Source organism: Echeneis naucrates, chromosome 5 (genome assembly GCF_900963305.1).
Source record: "Echeneis naucrates chromosome 5, fEcheNa1.1, whole genome shotgun sequence".
Classification (NCBI taxonomy): Eukaryota; Metazoa; Chordata; class Actinopteri; order Carangiformes; family Echeneidae; genus Echeneis; species Echeneis naucrates.
Genome location: NC_042515.1, coordinates 13,710,658 through 13,731,074, shown reverse-complemented (window position 1 = coordinate 13,731,074; position 20,417 = coordinate 13,710,658). Strand labels below are relative to the sequence as shown.

Sequence of the window (20,417 nt, the reverse complement as noted above, 5' to 3'; positions counted from 1 at the left end):
TTTGTTGGCGTGTGAGCATTCATGTCTCTGCTGTGTATACATGCTCCAGCATTAATATGTGGACACATGCCCAGTTTAATTGTTTTTGGTGTAGTTTATTGTAAAGTCCTTCACTCCAGTTTAGTTTTTTATTTGTTATGAGAATGCTTTATGTCAGTTTTCATTTATAGAATATGGGTTTGCAGCATAACAATATTTCCCACTTTAAGGCTTTTTGTATATTTGGTTATTCAGGTGAAAACTAAAACTCTGCAGGACACTGTCATATTCAAAATCATATGTCATTGACCCACTGATCTCCACTTATGCCACTGAAAAGATCTTTATTTCTCTTTGCATATTTTGGTCATCACAGCAGAGACAACCCTGTTCAACCCAGATCTCACTGAAGCTTGACCCACATTGCAATCAAGGATAGAGTCCCATCGGAGCAGAGCTAACATATCTCACATCCCCTGGTCTTTCTATAGAGCAGTGTGAGATGACATCAGAGGTTTATTTGTCCATTGGTTACCCAGGGGATGACCATTTAGGTTGTGATCTGGGTCCTGCAGTCTGAAGTTCCTAACTAGCTCCATATAGAGCTTTTAAAGACATACTGCAACATTGCACACCTTTTTAAAATAAACAGATAATCAAGTTTGGCGACACATTACATGTGAACACAACTTTCTAGCAAATAACAATGTCCATGTGTAATCATGGATAGAAAGATTTTTTTGGGATCTCTTGTCTAAAAATTTAATTTAATTTAATTTAATTATTTATTTATTTATTTAACTTTTGAGGAACTGTTTTTTTTCCTGGCAGCACGGCAGCCTAGTAGTTAGCACTGTTGCCCCACAACAAGAAGGTCATGGGTTCGGTTCCCAGCCTGGGGTCTTTCTGTGCTTGCATGGGTTTCCTCTGGGGACTCTCTGACCGTCCAAAGACATCACGTTTGGGTTAACTGGTGACTCTAAATTGTCCGTAGCTCTGAGAGTGAGTGTGAAAATGAATAAATGAACATTTGTTTTCACAACTGGAGACAGTCAGGATCTGTAATAATGCTAAAATAGTGTATGTTAAAATCTCTTTGATGTACAAATACATGACCTTAACTTTGGGATCCAAGGATCCAGACATTATGAGCACGACTTGTTTTCTCCCACTTCTTGTATACGTCCTCTCCTTTTATCGTTATTGGGGCTCCGAACTGGCTAAAACTCTGCTCCTTTCCCCTCTCATTTCCGTTATCCCCATCTTTCTACTGACTCACTCGTCTGAAGTCTTTTCAGACCTTGTTTATAATTCCATTAATTGAGTTAGAAAAACAAACAGTGGAGGAGGGCGTACTTGTGCAAACGCAGATGCTGTAAATTTCACTTTTGATCTGATTTAGGATGCCCACCCAGTGCTCAAACCCTTCCTCCACAGAAGTCTGCTGAGACATTCACCTCGCAAAGCGACTCTAAACCACTTAACTGCTTTTTATCTCCTCTTTATGGGAAGTCTTGTTTTTTCACAGTGTAATATTTTCAGGGAGGAGTTGAGGAGTATAGTTGTGTGAGGGCCTGGAAGAGTGACAGAGTAAGTGCTTCCAGGGTAAAGGTCAAGGAAGTCTTGAGAGAAGGTTGCAGCTGCACTTGGTTTGACCTTAATAATGTGTCATCTTAAGGCTAACTGCTGTAGCTTGGGGACAGAGTCATTCTTTAGCTTTCTGAGGAACTTGCAGACAACAAAAACATTAAATCCATCGGATTGTTTTTGCCATGTTACAATACTGCTGATCATTCTCCAAATTAACACGTCCTGAAGAGGGCAGCTTGCAAAACTTTGATCTTTATCCACTAAACATCATCTATGCAAAGCTAGAGGTTAAAATTGTTTAAATTTGTTTGTCCTCAACATAGAGCTTTAACTGAATAAGGGGGAAAAGTACAATGCACTAAAAATCTTCAATACATTTGGTAGTGATGTAACATTTAGTTTATTTGGTGAAATCAACAGGTTATAATCATGTAAAGAAAAAAAAAAGCCTAATGGTCTTTTAAGAAATCTTCTTGGATTAGTTTCATGCAACAGACTGACTATGAGAAGGCCTGTTTCATAAGAGTATTATCCAATGGGCAGATGCAACTGGTTAAGTAACTGTGGGAACATATGGCTCAGCCTGCTCAGTTTCTGTCAACAGCACTAATCTCCACTCCCCAGTGAAGTAACCAGCTTGTTAGAATGCGATAGCTCATGTCAATGAAAGGGTTACTTAAATACATTGATACATCCACATTTGAGATCGACTGTTCTGAAAAGGAAGGAGATGGACAACTCATTATCCAACCAAAGAGGTCAATCGATGTGTGTCTGTCTGTTTGTGGGTGTGTTGGGGGGTGGGCTGCGTCAGCACCAAAATAGTCTTTGTTTTTGATCATTTTTATTGGATTAGATTAGATTTCTTTATTTGTCACTTTCTTTTATTACATTTTTTTTGACAAGGGGATAACTTCATTCATCACAAAATTTTCTCTGTTTTACTTTTTCTCAAAGCCCTACTACCTTCAACTGCGACCAAATTAAAATTCACTTTAACTGATATAGTTAAACATATCACAGATAATATTAGCATTAATTTGAGGTCATGCTTCTGACCGGCTGATGGACGTTAGTCCAATATTCACTTTATTTTACCTTTGTTGTGGTCTGGATATGGAGCTTTTTATCAACTAAATCCTCCTATAAGTCAGTAACCTTTTCTGTATGCTGTTGCTGTGGAGAATGGATAGTGTACCATCAAAGTAAAGGGGGAAAAAACCAAAACAGTTAAAGGATATTAAAACACTGTGATAGTAAGAGTCAACTAATTGGCTTATTATGATCGACCCCAATCACAGACAAATAGTCATGTGATTCAATGTTAATATAGAGATTTTAATTAAAACAGCTTTGTACACTCCCATCAGAAGGGAAATAAGTTTTCTCAGGCATCACTGATCGGATTATATGTTTTGTTTTGTTTTTATTATCAGCATTATGCAATGGCCACCAGATTTTCAGCTTTTTTTTTTTTTTTGACAGGTAACAAAAAACAAGCTTATGTTTTAAGACTCTGGCAGGACAGTAAAAGTGTTAGTTAAGTAAAACAAAATCAGTAGTAAAAAGATGCAGAAATGTTCTCCACATGTTCATTGGCTTCGGCTCTAAAGCAACAAAGTTGAAATGGTCCACACACAAAGAAAAAGAATCTTTTGCTCTAGAGTAAAACAGTGACGGAGAAAATTATACAGAATATCTGACACACAAACACTTAACACAAGTTAGTTATTATATTAGTACAGTCAAATAATTGTTTTTGTAGCTTAGCTTTTGTTAGGTGAACTATCTAATTATGTGCTTGCCTCTTGTGTTTCTCAAATAAAACACAGTTGGTCACAGTATAACAACACAATAATCAATATGAACTACTGTATCTGTTGTGATTTAAGAGATTTTGATATTGAATAGACAGAGCAGACTGGATAATGAACTTGATCTCTTTATTTCTTAGGAGTATAAATATTGGCCAGCTCAGAGAAAGCACTTCAGCTAAAAATATATTCATAACTGGAGTAACAGTATCCATATTATCATTTGGGTGATATAATCAACGAAAAAAAAAAAGGCAGTGAAAATAAATTATCTGAATAACAATAATACAATAATAATTATAATAACAATAATTATAGTAAACAGTGTCAAATTAGGAATTCATAAACCTTTTTGTTTGCTTGTTTCTTTTGTGAAAATTCCTTTTAAAATTGTCCATGAGGAAAAAATCCAGCATATTTTCATTTCATGTTGTCAACAAATTTACAATATTCACAGTTATATAAACCTGTTCGGCACATACTGAACCACATGGCAGACAGTCAGGGCATCCGCAGGGAGCAAAAACTATGATGTGTGATGACATTTTTGTGTTTATGCTCCTGGATGACAGGAAGCAGAATTTTCCTCCATCAAAATAGGTACCATAAGGAGCAAAACAATCCTTTTTTCACCCCATACATCTTTTCTCAGTCATCCCACTGGCACAATCAATCAAGAGACAGTCAAAGGATGCACCAACTGCATGTCTGTAGGATTGTACACATTGTCCTCTAATGAGACTCTCATCCCCCTTCATGAAACCACCCCAAGTTCTTGAAGTCGCCCTACACTAACTCCTGCCTCGGCCCTCTCAGCCCATTGCCGTCACCATGTTAGAGTGGTGCGGGTGGCCGAATGACGGGTGTATTGGGGTGGGCGTGGGGAGCATGTGTCCAGCATGGCTGAAAGGCGGCAAATGGCCCATGGACATGTGTCCAGCCAGAGAGGCGGCACTGAAGGGGGGGCTCTTGTCATGCAGGCTTTTAGAAAACTCCTCATAGCTGTCGCTGCCTCGCTTGCTCTTTTTGGATTTGTTGGACATTTTCCGGTTGCGTGTCTGTATTCCCTCCTTTTTCATGGTCAGGGGCCGGTTCACCTGTGCGTGGAGGAAGAAGTGAGGAGATAAAGGTTGTGGTTAAACTTAGTTTATCACTCACAATCATTGTCATAACATGATATATCTGAATTTGTGTTTGTGGTGTGTCGAGAATACACCAAAGCACATCCCTAGATTTCCCTCTTCCCTGATCTCATCTGTGCTGAAAAGGCCAAAGCCCAGTTGTTCCTACTGAGGATATGATTCTGTAAAAATGGGTCACGGTTTATAAATAATAATAATCATAAAAATAAAAAAGCCAATTTAATTACCAATAGTTAATGACATTTTGAGCTGCTGCTAATCAAATAGGAGTTGATCATGTGTTTGACTGTTCCCAGCTTAATGCTTAATTCACATTTGCTCTAGTGATTATCTGCAGGAGATTGACTTGTGTTAGTTAAACTACTCTAAAGTATAACTATAAACTACTACTATAAACTACTCTACCTATATTCACGCTAGTGAAAGAAACAAATCACCCTTTAGCTCTTTGGTAACTGAAAATTAAAGTTAGGGCCTGATTCAGCTGGAAAAAGTAGCACAGATGAATAGTTCCTTGGTGAATGTTGCTATTCTAACTGAAGACAGAAAAAATGTTACAAAGGCTTTCTAAATTCGCCAAATCTTAAATTAACACTCCTAATTTTACAGTGATCCTTAATCTTAATTCTTAATCCAAAACTTTCACTCTCCGACCACTTAGCAAACATGTTTGATCCATATCACTGCTCGGATATTGCTTTTACACAACCAACAGAATGTCATCTGGTAGAATTTACTCATTGACTAATTTATATGGTAAAATCTCCCAATATTTTGTGGTTTGATGGAAAAACCTCACTGACACAGGCTTCCCCAGGCCATGATCCTACAGCTAGCCATGCATCTGCAATGAGCATTGGAGAGACCAACCAGGCAAAGTGTGGGTCTCTCAGTTGCAGTGAAAGTGTCAACTATGCTGATGGAGATTTTTCTGGGAGAAGCAGCAATAAAGCACAACAAAGAAAAAAACTGCAGGTCAACCCTCATCCTCTTTTTCTCCTATTCCTCTCCTTTCTGCCTTTTATTTTTCAACAGTCATTCTACCCTGCTTGACTACTTCCTGCCTACTTGACCTTTCCAACTTTGCTAAGTCCCAGTTTTGGGGGTCAGAGACTTACGTTATGCAGTTTGTAGTAGAGGCCGCAGGCGTTGCACACTGGGTCTCCATTTGCATTGCGTCGCCATAGTGTGGTGGTGGTCGTCTGACAGTTAGCACAACAGGTACCTGCTCTTCTGGCAGCAGACTGTGGAAATATATGGAGTTTTAATGAGAGCTCATCAGCCAGAACTAACAATGATTTTCACTGATGAATAATCCAGAAATGATCAACTGAGCCATTTTTTTCATTTGTCAACAAGGATTTTTTCATATGAACCTCCACTAAAAACTCACAGTGACGTTCTAAAATGTTTTGTCTGACTGCCGGTCCAAAAGAGAAAGGTGTTGAATTTACTGTGGGAGAGACAATCAGCAAAGCTTTGCATTTGTTTCTTATTTGAGTTCAGCTAAAATGACATTCACTAAACTGATGAGTGAGTAGTCCAGTCAGTCCTTTTGGTTTCTTCACACCTGAGCATCTAATGTTTTTCACAAGGAACATTCCCGATACAGACAATTTACATAATATTCCGCACCGTGTTGTAATAAATGTCGCCTATTAGTAAACGTATTAGTTGCTTTCTAAGACATTTCATAATGATTTTACCAAATCCAGAATCGGACTGTTTCCCTGTGTGTTTGTCCTTCATCAGCTCCCATACCTTTCCTAATTTATCCCTCTTACACTGCTCCGTCCTCTCTCAGCCATGACCGGAGAGTCTGACCACAAGAAAAGTAGTTCCTAGCGTGTATTTGGGAGGCCGCTGGAGGAAGCAGCGCTGCCCCCGCTGCTTTATCTGGACGCTTCAGATATCCGGATAGGAAACAACTGGAAGGCTGCAGCCGCTCCGGTGCAGTGCGAGCCCGGAGCGAGCCCCGCGGAAACCAGCCTGATATATGGCCGCGCATGCGTTTCAAGCTGCAAGACGCTGACATGAAAACGGGTTCTGTGATAAGTGAATTAAAATGACACTGAGCACAATGCCTACGGTGAACCCGCCATAGGAATCACTCGTCCCTACAGTGTCCTCTGTATATTTGTCTCCATTCTTTGCGCGCGCGTGTTTTTCGCTTGACCCTATTTTTTTTAAACTCCAGTTGTTGCGCATTTTTCTTGCACTTTTTGCACAAGTTCAAATACATCCTCTGCAGTCATAAAACGCGTCCTTAACTGAAACTATTGCTGTATTGCCAGCTATTTCTCGCTTCTTTCTCAAACGAATTAAACAATTTTCTGGAGTGTGGCGGATATTTAGGCGTCCACTGATTTAATGAGCAGCGTCTGTTTACTTTGCAAACACTGTCTTCATTTCACAGCTGCCTCCTGTTGCAACGCACTCCAAACACAACTGCTACACAGGGTGACACAAAGCAGTTTTTCTTTATAGTTAGAATCCAAGAATCACTTTTTAATATTGTTTGTTAGACAGCCAGGAAACTGTTGAGATGGCCATGCAGTCATTTCAAAAAGTTCTGTCTAATCTGTGTTGTCTAGCTTTAAGCTATTTGACTAAAATAGATTTCACCTTTTAAATTTGTGATTCCAGTAACAGTTTAGATTTCTGAACTTGTGACTAAATGCATCTAAACATTGTGTGTGTGTGTGTGTGTGTGTGTGTGTGTGTGTGTATGTTATTGTGTAGTGTGCAGATGGATTTGTATGACATGAAAGTTTAGTCGGACTGCATGGTGGGAAATATTTGGCTTCAACCAACTCCATGTTTGCTCTCTCCCCTGCACCGAGACACACCTTCCTGCCCTTTGAAAACCATCAAGCTTCAAAATGTACAACAACCTTGAAACAATGTGTTTTCAGACAATCCACTAATGGTTTGTTTAGAAACAGGAGAAATTTCTCAAACCCAAAAGTGATCATTTCAGCCCTTGGTTTACTTAAAAAAATCCAAAATAACACACTGAGAAACACATAATTTTCCCTGTAAAATAGGTCTGTTGCCCACATGTCAAAATAAAAACAAAGACTTGCATAAATACCTCACACAACAAATTTCAAAGAACTCAAGGGTCGCACACAACAGCTGCATAATGAGCCATTACGTGTCAGACATGCATTGTATTGTTTTTAAGGGATGGTGCACTGACACTGCTGTCAGAAGTAGCAGTAATAATGATAACGGCAACAACAGAGATTGTCCCACTCTGCTAACAGCCTGAGCTGAAGGTGCAAGGGGTGAGCAAGAAATACAATTCCTGGAAACTGATTGGGAAATTATCTTTCCTGGCATTGTACCTCATCCCTTCTCTCCCTCGACCTTACAAGCTTTTTATTTACTACCATTTCTGCACTCCCACTCAATCACTCATCTCAGAGCTACAGTGATGTTGCAGTGACGGGCACTCACCAGCCTGCGTTTGGGTTTGATGAGTGGTCTGTTCTGGCCATTCATCTTGTGGTACAGCCCACAGGCATTGCACAGGTAGTGTCCAGTGCTGTCACGTCTCCACAGAGGAGTAGATGTGGCGCCACAATTTACACACTCACGGCCCTCTGGAGGAAAAATGCACATTGACTTTCATGAAATCAATCGTGATAGCTCTCTGAGACAATTTACAAGGATGTCAATGTCATCATTAAAAAATAAAAACGTAGTTTTAGCTGCCTTGTGAAGATTTTTTTTTTGCTGATTTCCTTTTAGATTTTGGACACGTGTAGGCATGTAGTTTTTTTCTGCAGCCAGACTGTTTTCTGTTTGAGCCTCTCAGTCAGTTTTAGGTCACCATTTTTCCAAAAACACATTAAGTTTTAAGTTAAATTAACTTTTTCACTCATTGACTCTGTGCTTGTGAGTGTCAAGAGAATTAATTATATATCTGTATGTATGCTAATAATATAATAAAATAGAAATAATAAAAAGTTACTTATTTATAGTTTACATCATTAAAAGCAATGAACAGCTGTAATGTGAAGAAGAGTGTTCTTTATCATCAACTGCCCCTTCATGCTTCCATCTTCATTTTCTTGTATTTGCTCACTTTTTAAAGATTATTGCCAAGATGAAACTGAAACTGATGAAAATGATATATTTACATATCAGCAGAGCCATTTATTACATTTTAGTTGAATGCTTTTGACTCTTCAAAGCTTACAAGGCAAGCAGCCATGAAAAAAGTATAAAATAAAAAATGCATACATACATAAATAATAAATAGTAAATAAATAAAAATTAAAACTGTAATAATATTCAGGTCAGTAAAAAAACTATTTAGTTTTTTAAATTTAGTAACATCATATAACATATATAATAATGCAAAAAAAAAAAAAAGCTTCAAGAGATGTTTGCTCCTATTTCATAAAAAGCAAGTCATTTAAAATGAGGTTATATTCCTTGCTGTGCTAACAAGCTGCTTAAACACAATCAGGTTCGAAGCTGGAAGTCTCCTAGTCTGTAATCAAATAACAATCAGGACAATGTGTTAATGTCTTATGTAACAGAGAAAGTGACTCCAGCCTAAATACTGAGGTTTGGCTCAGTGCACCTGCAGATCTTCCTTTCACACCTCTGGGCTGGATCCAGATCAGTGTTCTGCTGGAGCCAGATCAGGTGTAATTATAGAATCATGGTTAACAAAGGGGATTATCCAGTCTCTGTGTTGGAGAACAGTGGAGTGCAGGTTTATGCCTTTTGAAACCATTTACTAGATTGAAAAATATTAATACCATGATATTATTTTTTTATCATAATTTCCAAAACCCTGGTGAGGATGGTAATGTTAAGATTAAGAATTTAAAGAAACACGAAAAAGAAATTAAGCTGTCAATATTATTAATTTCAACTGGCTTTTATGAGGCTGTTAATTTAAATGGGCTAATATAGCACAACAATTTTCTCATTTAGGTTTTTGTTTTTACTGGTAAGCGGATTTTTTTCTTTGTCTTTTATTATTCTTTTGATAATTTGTAATCTCACGAAGATATGTATGATAATAATTTTATAGGTTATGCTTGCCTTACATAGGCCGACAATTATCATGGATTTTAATGGCAGTTTCTTTGTGTGTATTAATTTGAAACAAATACGTGCAATAATCGTATTGCTGGAGATTGAACATAGCCCAGCGGTGTGTGGTTTTTACCGTTTCACATAATAACAAAGCGATAGCTATAAGGTCAATTAAAGTCATCATTGTACCGCAGATAGAACTGCACAAATATGGGCTTCATTATGTCGGGACATTTTAAAACGTGTCAAGTTATTTTTTCTTTAATTGCCTGGGAGATTTATAGACCCCAGCAGTCCCAGTAGAAACGCAGCATCAGATAAGGCCTCAAAGCGTCAGAGCACCACTGCTGATTTATTATTTCTTATTTGTTGTGATGTGATTTGGTTTGAGTGTGTGTGTGTGTGTGTGTGGTGTGTCTCCAGAGGACTCACCGGTGCAGGACCGTGTCTTGCCTTTGTTCTTGGGGTTGAAGCCGGCTGATGCTCCCAGCAGGCTGCCCGGGTGAAACAGGCTGCCGCCGTACTCGTGAGCCGCCGGGAGGGAGTAGGTGGGATACGTGGGGATGGGGTGGTGGGTGGAGGGGGTGTGGGCGCTCATGGAGGCCAAGCTGCTCCTCAGCGGACTGGATCCCTCCATCTTCATCCCCTCCGTTAACGACACTTGGTATTTGATAGATTCCTTCTCGTCCATTCTGGTGGCGGAGGAGGAGGGGGACGGGGCTCCCGGGTCCGGCGATACGTCCTTTGGGGGCGTCGGGGGGAAAGTGTACAGATGCGGGCTGGAGTGGGACGGCGGCGTTAACGACGGCGCGGAGACCGCGTTGGAGTTGCTGCTGCACGGGTAGACGGCGGACAGGCCGCCGGGGGACGCGGAGCCGGGATGGTGCAGGCTGGGCTTGCTGAAGGGACTGACGGCCCAGGCGTTGTGGTGGTGAGCTGACAGCGCTGCTTTTCCCCCGTCCAGCCATGAAATCCCCGGACTGTGTATGAGATGAGGCCGGCAGACCTGAGTCCCCGTCAGACGAGCTGGGAAACGACCAAACAGCAGGTTATTTACTGCAGACAGGATAACCATGACATGCAAATTTGGATTTGAAAATAAGACTTGTTGATTCACGCCATACACTGCTCTGCCCTGGATCAGTAGGCTAAATAAAAAAATAATCTAAAATAAACAGATCACAACAGTGTTTCCTACGCTAAAATATAAACGACAATTCTCGCCTTATTGCAGGCCTGTTTGCACTTCAGTGAACGTCTTACATAAAATTTAAAACCACGAAAAAAAAGTTAGTTTGCTGCTGTAAAAAATACGAGCCACATCAACAAACCTCAGACCGTAGATTCAAATTTTAATTCAAGTGTGAACTAACAGTCACAAACACATTGGATGTTTCATAATAACAATCGTACTAATAATAAGGGCATGCAGAATTAAGACTTGTTGTTTCTGTGAGGCCAATGTCATTTAAAGCTCAGAGAAGATTGTTATCAGAAAATAACAACCGTTAGCTCTGGCTTTGCTTTGCGTGTCGCCAGCTGAGTTGGATTTTGCTCCAAGTTGCGCCCTTGTGACGCGGCTCCATCTTACCGTGCGCTTGGCTGTAGGACACCCTGGCCCTGGTGGAGTTGTGGTAGTACGGGTTTCCCTGTGAGTCCAGGTGATTAAAGAAAACATCCACCTCGTCCGGAGGCAGCAGCTGTGCCGCGGGCTCCATGTAGTTGTGCCCCAGGCCGGGGTGGTGAGAGTCCGGGTGTTGTCCGTTCAGCACGGCATGGTGATGCATCCAGCGAGGCTGATCGGCCGTCATATCCATTTCGATGGCTCTGGGTGGCGCGACTTATAGAGCCAGGAATTATCCAGAGGACACAGGCTGATCTGCGATATGTCCTTTATGAGATCCCCACTGTGTCCATTTACAGCTGAGAAGGAGTACTTTGTTTTTGTCCCTCGGATTCGCCTTTGACGCTGGAAAACCTGCGGCAAGCAAACATCACATGTTAATATTTTTAATACGGAGCGGCTGGCTCTCTGAACGCAGAGCTTTTTACACCACTTAGGCTGCAGACAGAGATGGACGTCGAGATGAAAAAATACTTATGATTTCCCTCACATCCCTCCTCTAACACTTTCACCCAGTGCCAACAGTGTGAACGCGCTCTACCTTCTTAATGTTATTTTATCCGGTCAGCTCTCGGCTCTGTCAGACTGTCCCCGGTCGGTCTGCAGGTCTTCCCCACGTTTGCTTTGCTGTTTGTCAGAGTCAACTCCGTCCGCTGGGACTTTGAGCAACACGTATAAGTGTGTCTGACAGCGCGGGGCGAAGCTTGTCAGGCTGATGGGCGGAGTCTTCGGTCAAAGCTTTGACTCAGCCAATTGCACGGCACCTCTGCAGAAGCCCGGAGGCTGCGGAGCTGCGCCGCCGCCGTCACCAGAGCATCAGAGAAATTCTCCCACTCTGCTAATGCAGTGAGAGGCGATCTGGATGGCCCAGCCAGGCCCATGTCATAACTTTACAAGGTTTCATCACCAGTCCAGGAGCACAGGCTTCATATCAACACAAATACACCAGTCTGCCCCGTGACCGTGCTGTGGTTGTGGACACCGCAGGTGATCCAGGGGAAACGCTATGAGAAATATTCTTATACAAAATATCACTGCCGCACAGCAACGACATGTAGGAACAAGACTACTGTAGTCTGAGTCTGCATCCTTTTTCTTGGTGTTTATCTCAGACTCCAGAGACAATCAGAATAACTAACTAACTAACGGTGAAGCCCACGCTTTAAGGAAATATACCTGGACCTTTGTGAAATGGTATCCAGGGTAAGATAAGAGTCAGGCCACAGAGATTTGCTCTGCTGATGGCTTTTCTTAATTCCTTTTATATTTGAATGAACAAAAGTTCATGGTGCTCCCCCCCCCCCCTCTCACTCTCTCTCTTTCTCTCTTCATCTCTCTCTCTCGCCTCGCGCATGATTGACAGACAATAATTGGAGAGGGAGCGCGTGCAGCCCTGGCCGACCGGCGCTGCCGCCTGTCTGACGCCGTTTCCTGACGTCAGTGCATCTTAGTGAAGGAAAAAAAAAAAACACAGATCCAGGACGTGAACTTTTCTAACAGAGAGAGAGAGAGCTTGAGTCCACTGCAGTCCCAGCGGATGAACTCGAGGAAGGACGCTGCAACTGATATTTACAATGTGGCAGCATTAATAATACATCAAGTAGCTTTGTCCTCCTGAACCCACTGTGATTTCTAAAACCCAGACAACTGCATGGCAAACGAGTGACAAGGTGGTCAACCCAGATTATGATAGATTAGATTAGATTAAAATTGATTATGAATGTTAAAATGTCACTGGTTTATTGTCTTTAACCAGCTGTGTTCAAATGTCCAATCGCATCAGAGGTTCAGTCAGATGAAGCAGATCCTGTCAAACTCATCTTCTCTTCGGTGAGTGTAGGCCTGATGTAGCTCTGGATGTCCAGAGCAGCATCAGATCACTGACACAGAGAAGGTTGGAAAACTGGCGATCAAACCAGGTGCAGGAAGTAACGACAATAATATAAAAAATTCATTTAGAAAAAACTCTATCTATCTATCTATCTATCTATCTATCTATCTATCTATCTATCTATCTATCTATCTATCTATCTTTATCAATTAAATTAATGTATTATTGTGTTTCCTATTATAACATTTAGCACCATCTAACCAAATGCTCACTAACTCCCGCCATCAGTCAGGCTTCGTGTCTCCAGCAGCTTCAGATGACTAATATATTTAGATAAATCTATCTTTTAGGTTGCTTAGTCAAATGCAAAAGAAGCTTACTGACTGTCATTATTTAGACCTCGACAACAATTCTCTCCAAACAGTATTAAAAGCCAATCCACTGTATAGATTGAAGGGAGCCCAGTGGACCTGGGGGACCAGTGTTGCAGTATTAGAGCTCATCAGCATGATAATGTGGAAATACACATGCTTTGAGTGTGAGCCCTTTTGATCTGGCGTGGCGATAAAACCTTATCGGCGGCGAACATCCACTTCCATTTTAGTTTGACATTAATTCAATCCGCATCGTTTTCTTCGTTTTTACTGCTCTTTTTCTCACAGTGGCCCCGGAGAAAGAGAGGGGTCTCAGCCCGATTTAGCCGAGAGTATCCCATTATGAGACAACCGTTGAAAAGGAAGTAGCTGAAGTTAATAATAAAGATAAATAAAAATGAAATGTCACAAGAGCGGGTGTATAACAATGGGCCAACAATAAAGGGGTTTGTTAAGCTTTACAAGTACCTCTGCTGCTGCTATAAGTATTCATTAAAAACAATCATAATAATTCTTGTTTTTACAATTACAATTATTTTCATTATTATTGCTATTAATATTGGATGGCGAGCTTTATTTCCCCCAAGAGGGGTTAATTCATTTCAAAACATTTTTATTGGTGGTTGTAGCAATAGTATTTTTTTCTGTTTTTGTTTCTGCTTTGTTTTGTTTTTTTTTTGTTTTTTTTTTTTTCAAGCAGTCAAGTCAAGCAGCCGTGTTGTATCAGAAATAATAAGATTGTGCACTAAGAGCAGGTTTCACTGAGGTGCGTGCGTGTTTACTTTCTCTCTCAGCATGAAAGCCAGAGAGAGGGGAGAGAGAGAAATCCAATGCTGCGTAGGATCCTTGGGTCCCACTGATTATAACCCATCCTGGGGTAATTTTTCACCGGTGCTGCCTAATCTTTGTTCCTTGTGAAGATAATAAATAGCCTAATCGTTATCAGCGAGCTGCGGGAGGTGTCGGGGAGAATGGGGCTGATCGGCCCGGGAAATAGGCTCCAAAGTGCCGCGGAATAAATGCCATTTCTTATCTCTCTCTCCCAGATTATCGCCGCCTTTTCAAACTCGCACAACAAATACATCTAATGCAGGGAATGCATCATTTGCTGGACCAGATCTGTGTGAATGATTGATAGATAGATAGATAGATAGATAGGGGGTGGAGTGGGGTGGGGGGTAAAAAAAAAAAAGGTGGCGTTGCCTATTATTTACAAGTTTAATGTTCTGCATGTGCAAAGCCTTTATTCGGTGTATTTAGACGGCATAAATACAGCTCGTTTTCCATTATTTTTAGGTTATCTGCGGGAGCCATCTGAGTTTCCGCTTCTTTGTTGCGGTATCTTATTTCTTTCATGTTGGATTTTACTGGAGTTAAACAGAGACAGCCGCTTCCACACAAGGAGAAAATATATGTGAATATTGTTATCATCTGTTTGAAATTTTGCAAATGGCAAATCTAAGAAATAATAAGCCACGGGTATACAAAGTACACGGGTAACAAACAGGCCTTGTTAGATTTACTGGATATTCGAAACTCCCAGGCCAGGAGTGTGGAATTGATTTATTTACTTTTTATTTATTTATTTATCTAATTTCATCTTGGATTAAATCATTTGGCAGCATATATTTGTTTATCTGGTTGCGATCCTGAATCATACTACCCCTCTAAAATAATGAAGAAAGTGCTTATTGATTTAGCTGTTCAAAAGTATCATCATGGGTTGTTGCTGTTATATTATAGTTATTTCCTCCAAACATCCACAAATCCAAATTTCAGTGAGGGATAGCAGGCAAAGAAAACTGTTTATTTTTATTTCTGATTTGTCCCAAATTTTGACACAAAGGCATTAATTGAAAAGCAATTGTACATTACCGATAGGATAAACATACTGTTGATAGCAAAAATACCTCTCCCCCTGCACAAAAGCTATAGAATTAGTGCCCCATTCAAAGACTAAAATGAAATAAACTCTGCGTCCTGTATAGGCACAAAGAATGGAAAAAGAATCGTTTATTGGTGCATGAGTTAGTGCATAAGGAGTGACCAGTTATGGCAGAAAATGTATTTTTCCAATATATACAAACTGGATGCTTAATAACTTGGCAGCTGCAGCAGCCGTGGGTGCTGCTGATGGTCTCCAGGGAAACACAGATAACAGCACACTCATTTTCCATATCTTACAGTCTATTATATTCAAGGATTAGTTCTCCTTCCAGAAAAGGTCAAACATAAAGTCAAGCCAGCCAGGAGTGTTCCTCCTCCTCCTCCTCCTCCTCCTCCTCCTCTTCCTCTCCTCATATAGTGACAGAGCATTTCCCATTTTTAATATTTCCCAGTTAAACCAGTGTGATGACCTTTGCTGACATGCTTTCATAGATGCAACCCCCCCGCCCACCCGCCCCTTCCCCTTCACCAGATGACAAACCTCCCTGAATTTACTTTAATGTTCTCATCTGAATTTTGTCTGTCTATGGTGAACAGAAATTTCCTTTAGTTTTATCTCCGCTCACTAGTTTTCCCATGGTGTAATAATGATTTCTCTGTTACACCAGTATATTGTTCAACTAAAGTCATAGTACTTCTTTTTTTTTTCTACTGTCACCCAAATTGCTTTTTTCACTCAAATGACCAAAATAAAGATAACATAATACCTTATAAGTGGTATACAAGGATGTACAATGCATTAATCCTTAGTGTATAAACCCAATAAATTTATGTTTCAGAATAAGCACAGGCTCTATTCAAAAAATGTCACAAGGCCAAATATAATCTATGATTGCTTTAATCATGAGTAACTTGAAAAAAAAAAAAAAGTTGTTGAAGGCTAATTTACAAAGTGTAAGTCTCGGAGAGGAGAAGTTAGGATTTGTCCAGGGGTGTGAACCCTTTTTGCAATCAGTCAAATACTTCTGTGCATCAGCGTTTTGAAAAAATACAATAAGACCCCAATAAAAACAGGTAGGTAACATGAATCAAGTACATGTTTCTAATTAAAAAATTCACCCAAAATCTTTTTGTTTTGTGTAATATTTAACAAGAAGACACATTAAACATATTGATGCATGCCATCATTGATAGTGATCACATTTAATTAATTGGGTTTTATTTCTTTATTTAATCTGTTTCTATCAATCAGGATTTAATTTGAGTTTAATCTAGCTTGTAATATGACACAAAAATTTATTACAATTAATTATTTCATGTCTATCAAATTTAACCATTTTCAATATATGACAAATACAAAATTACATGTAATTGTTTTTAATCCACTAAAGTCCAATTCAATATAACCTAGATTCTTCTCACACTGTTCTGTACCAATAAATATTTGATCTTATTCATTGACGCTGAGGGCCTGGTTGACAACCATATATAGGTTATATTCATTCAGACATGATGTCTGAAGCACCTTGCTGTAAACTTGCTGTAAGCCATCAGTTTATAAAAACATCGAATGGTAACATGAGGCACTTTTGTCAGAATGCTGCATGTTGAAATAATCAGGCAGACAGTGACACCTAGGGGAGAGCAGGAGTTGGTCCCTTCATCAACTAGAACCTCCAAATGGTTATTTCTTTCCAAGTTTGTTGCCCCTCCTGTTTATATAACCAGTCTTTCATTTATACAGTTATACAGTTAATTCTTTCGAAAACAGAACTGATATCCTTTTTTATGATAATTGAATACACGTCAGGTGACTAAAGGACCTGGATAAGTGTGTGAATTGATATAATGTGGTTGCAGAGCAGAGTATGAGGGGACACTGACTGGTTTGAGTATGAAAGTAAGAATGATGATGAAGGTGACCAGATTTATTTTAGCTTTTATTTAACTCTTGATTAGCTGCAGCAGAAGAGACAATGTGGAGGAAGCAGGTGAAAAGTGAGGAAAAGTGAAATGTTAGGAAGTAACAAAGAACAAAACATGTACTCCTACCTCACATGAGTATTTAAATTTTCTACTCTACAATGCTTCTATTCAACTACAATTCACAGATAAATATATACAAGTTGAAACTACGCAGGATTTGTACTTCCCTCTAAAATTAGCAAGAAGCATCATCCTGTCACAGATTTTCACACATCTAACTGACTCTGACTACTTGATCTCTTATTTCACCATGAGTAGTCTTGAGAGGGATCTTTACTTGTAAATAATAAGAGGTCAGAGGTTCATCACTTCACTTCCTGCCTAAAGAGCTGCAGGAAGAGAGAGTTTACAACACCTTGTCTCAAACAACCTTTCCATCAAACTCAGTTTCACTGGAGCTTTCCAGGGAGTTGGAGAATTCAAAACAGCCTTTCTTCCCAACCGTTTCAGACATTGTACTTTTATTTTGTCTCTACTTGTCCCATTTCCTGTGCCCTGATTTTAATGTGTTTTTTCTAGTCAATGGCAGTATTAGACGTTCATTTATTTCTGTATAGTATAAACATCAAACAATTTGTTTGAGTCTTTTCAGACATGTCATACAAAAACAAACATCTAGAAGTCAATAGTTGACGGAAACAGTCAGAAATCATCCAGACTATAAAATGTCATGAAGAAATAGTTACCAAAACAGTGATATAATGATGAGTTATAAACGATTTGTGGCAGTTTGGATAGAAAATATGATCTGTTAACAGGAATGGGAAATATGAATGAGCAGGACACAGCCATGCTGGTGGCTCTGTGTGGGACTCAGTGCCGATATCCTCACAATAACCATGCTAACATCATGATGTTAAAAGGATGTTTGCCATCCATATAATTTAGCATCTAAGAAGTTTCTGTGTGCACGTTTTAGCACTATAGTGTTTGTCTAGGTATATGTTTGTGTGTTTTGTTTGTTTGTGTGCATCTCTGCTTATTCTGTGTCTGATCCTCAGTGAGGATTTCTTTTTCTTTCTTTTTCTTTCTGTGGAAAAATGTCTGCCGTCTTGCTTAATCTGATTCTACAGCATAAACGTGTCCACACACACACACACACACACACACACACACACACACACACACACACACACACACACACACACATACACACACACACACACACACACACACACACACACTTAACCTTCTATCTTCGTGAAGACATCCACTGATATGATGCCTTACTTTAACGTTGAACATCACAGTGAAATTCCTGACTTTACCCCAAACCTAACCTGAGCCAAATTCTGACCCTAACCCTAATCCTAATCCTAAAACCAATGCCAAACCCCCCAAAAGCCCTTTGATAGTCACAGTGGGGATGAACCCGAATGTCCTCGCTCAGTGAGGAATCACTCATAGCATTTGAAGGAATGGTGCAGCCTTTCTTCTGCTGAAGTCATGAGAGTGAATTTACAAAGATGTTCGTGTGCTTGTATGTGTGTTTTGTCTCTCTGCCACAACTCTCTGCAGGTGCAAGATGGAGAGAAGAAGAGAAACACATCTGACCATTAGAGTCCCTTACCACATCCTTCACACTGTTCTTCACATTTTTCTCAGAGCACTCACACAGACACTCTCGCTCTCGCTCTCTGCATATTTCATAATTGTATTTACTGTGTGTGTGTGTGTGTGTGTGTTGCTGTGTTAATTAATTGTCAAAGCTTTTCCTGGCATTTCAAGGGGATTTTGATGAGCTGCTTCTGGCCTCTCGTGATTTCCTTTCATGTGTGTTTGTGTCGGTAGGAATTATCAGATTAGATAATCCTGTGATTTGAGAAATAAAGTCTGCCTGATCAGCATTCTCAATATTATCACCTTTCCTCTTGCTATTTACTCCTTCTTCATCTCATTTCAGACTGACAGTCTGGTGGCTCTGAATGGAAACATTCAACACTGGGCTGTCTGCTTGTCGTCACTCTTACTGTTACTATGACTATTGTTGTGAAATCAATAAAATAATTATGAAGAGACATAAAAGGAATGGAATTAATATAATAGAAGAAAAACACAAAACAACTACTGAGAAAATTATGAAAATTATATAATAGAAAATCTTAGTAGACCCACACTGGCCGCAACAGAGAAATGGCAGTTAAAACTGATACAAAACTACTACAAAGACACACAAACTACGAAGAGCAATGCAGCCAATTTATCTTCATTTATTTTGCATCTCTTTCAGCACAAGTGTCTCGCTCCCATACAGAGGATACAGCAGACAGTTTACCTGCCTGTGCACAGGGCCCCGCTGATCAAATACATTGATCTAGAAACTGCGATAACTGAGTGACCACTTGGTGGAAGCAGAAACAAGTGAACACAATTTAACCTGATATGATGAGCTTTCAAACAAATATTTGTGTGTTTGTTTTTTGACACATCTTAAAGATTCAGCGCTGCCTCAGACCACCTGGTAAATATAAGTCCAATACTGACTCTCCCTTTAGCTCTGTTTTTGGACTTAAGTGAAATTTAAGTCCGTCTTCTTAGATGCTAAATGCTCCAAAATGGTCTCCATCTAGTCATTGACTTTGATGGTCGGCGGTTGGGTGCTGAGCAGGAAGTGAGTCTATGGAGAACTTTTTCAATGAAACTACTTTGAGTTTGACCCAACGTGTCAGCAACAACAGGCAGAACAGAAAATCATCACCACAAAATGCTTGCAAAACAATTACATGCAATAAGTCAAGTGAGCTTTTGTCCATACAAAAACTTGTGATTATGAATCAGCTGGAGTCTCCTAAACCAAAATTTATGAGCAGGCCAAAAACACTGTTTTCAACAATGGCAATTAAACATTGCCATATTTTTAAATAAAATTATATATGAATATATATAAAGAATAATGACATCATTGGGAAACATATACAAGGAAGATATTATAAATTGACTTTTTTTATTATAGTGAATTGAATTAACAAATAAATGCAAATAAATGTACAAAATGAGGATGTGTTTCACCAGGAAGTGCTGGAGCCTGCCAACATCACTTATTTGGAAATTTTCTTCCTCAGTGGGATGTATTACAGAATGGTATGGAAATCTTTTCTGTTGACTCTCAGTCTGTGGGAAAAGCCGTGA

General features: G+C 39.7%; 1 protein-coding gene across 1 annotated transcript; it reads right to left on the bottom strand.

Annotated features, from left to right (window-relative positions):
- Window positions 1-3,010: 3,010 nt before the first annotated feature.
- On the bottom strand, window positions 3,011-11,908 carry gata2b (GATA binding protein 2b). The gene is made up of 6 exons (XM_029501569.1): window positions 11,752-11,908; window positions 11,178-11,564; window positions 10,019-10,612; window positions 7,988-8,133; window positions 5,644-5,769; window positions 3,011-4,480 (listed from the first exon to the last, which is right to left on the bottom strand). Exons 2-6 carry the CDS (start codon window positions 11,401-11,403, stop codon window positions 4,196-4,198), a joined length of 1,377 nt encoding a protein of 458 aa, XP_029357429.1. The 5' UTR covers window positions 11,404-11,564; window positions 11,752-11,908; the 3' UTR covers window positions 3,011-4,195.
- Between the last annotated feature and the right edge of the window lie 8,509 nt (window positions 11,909-20,417).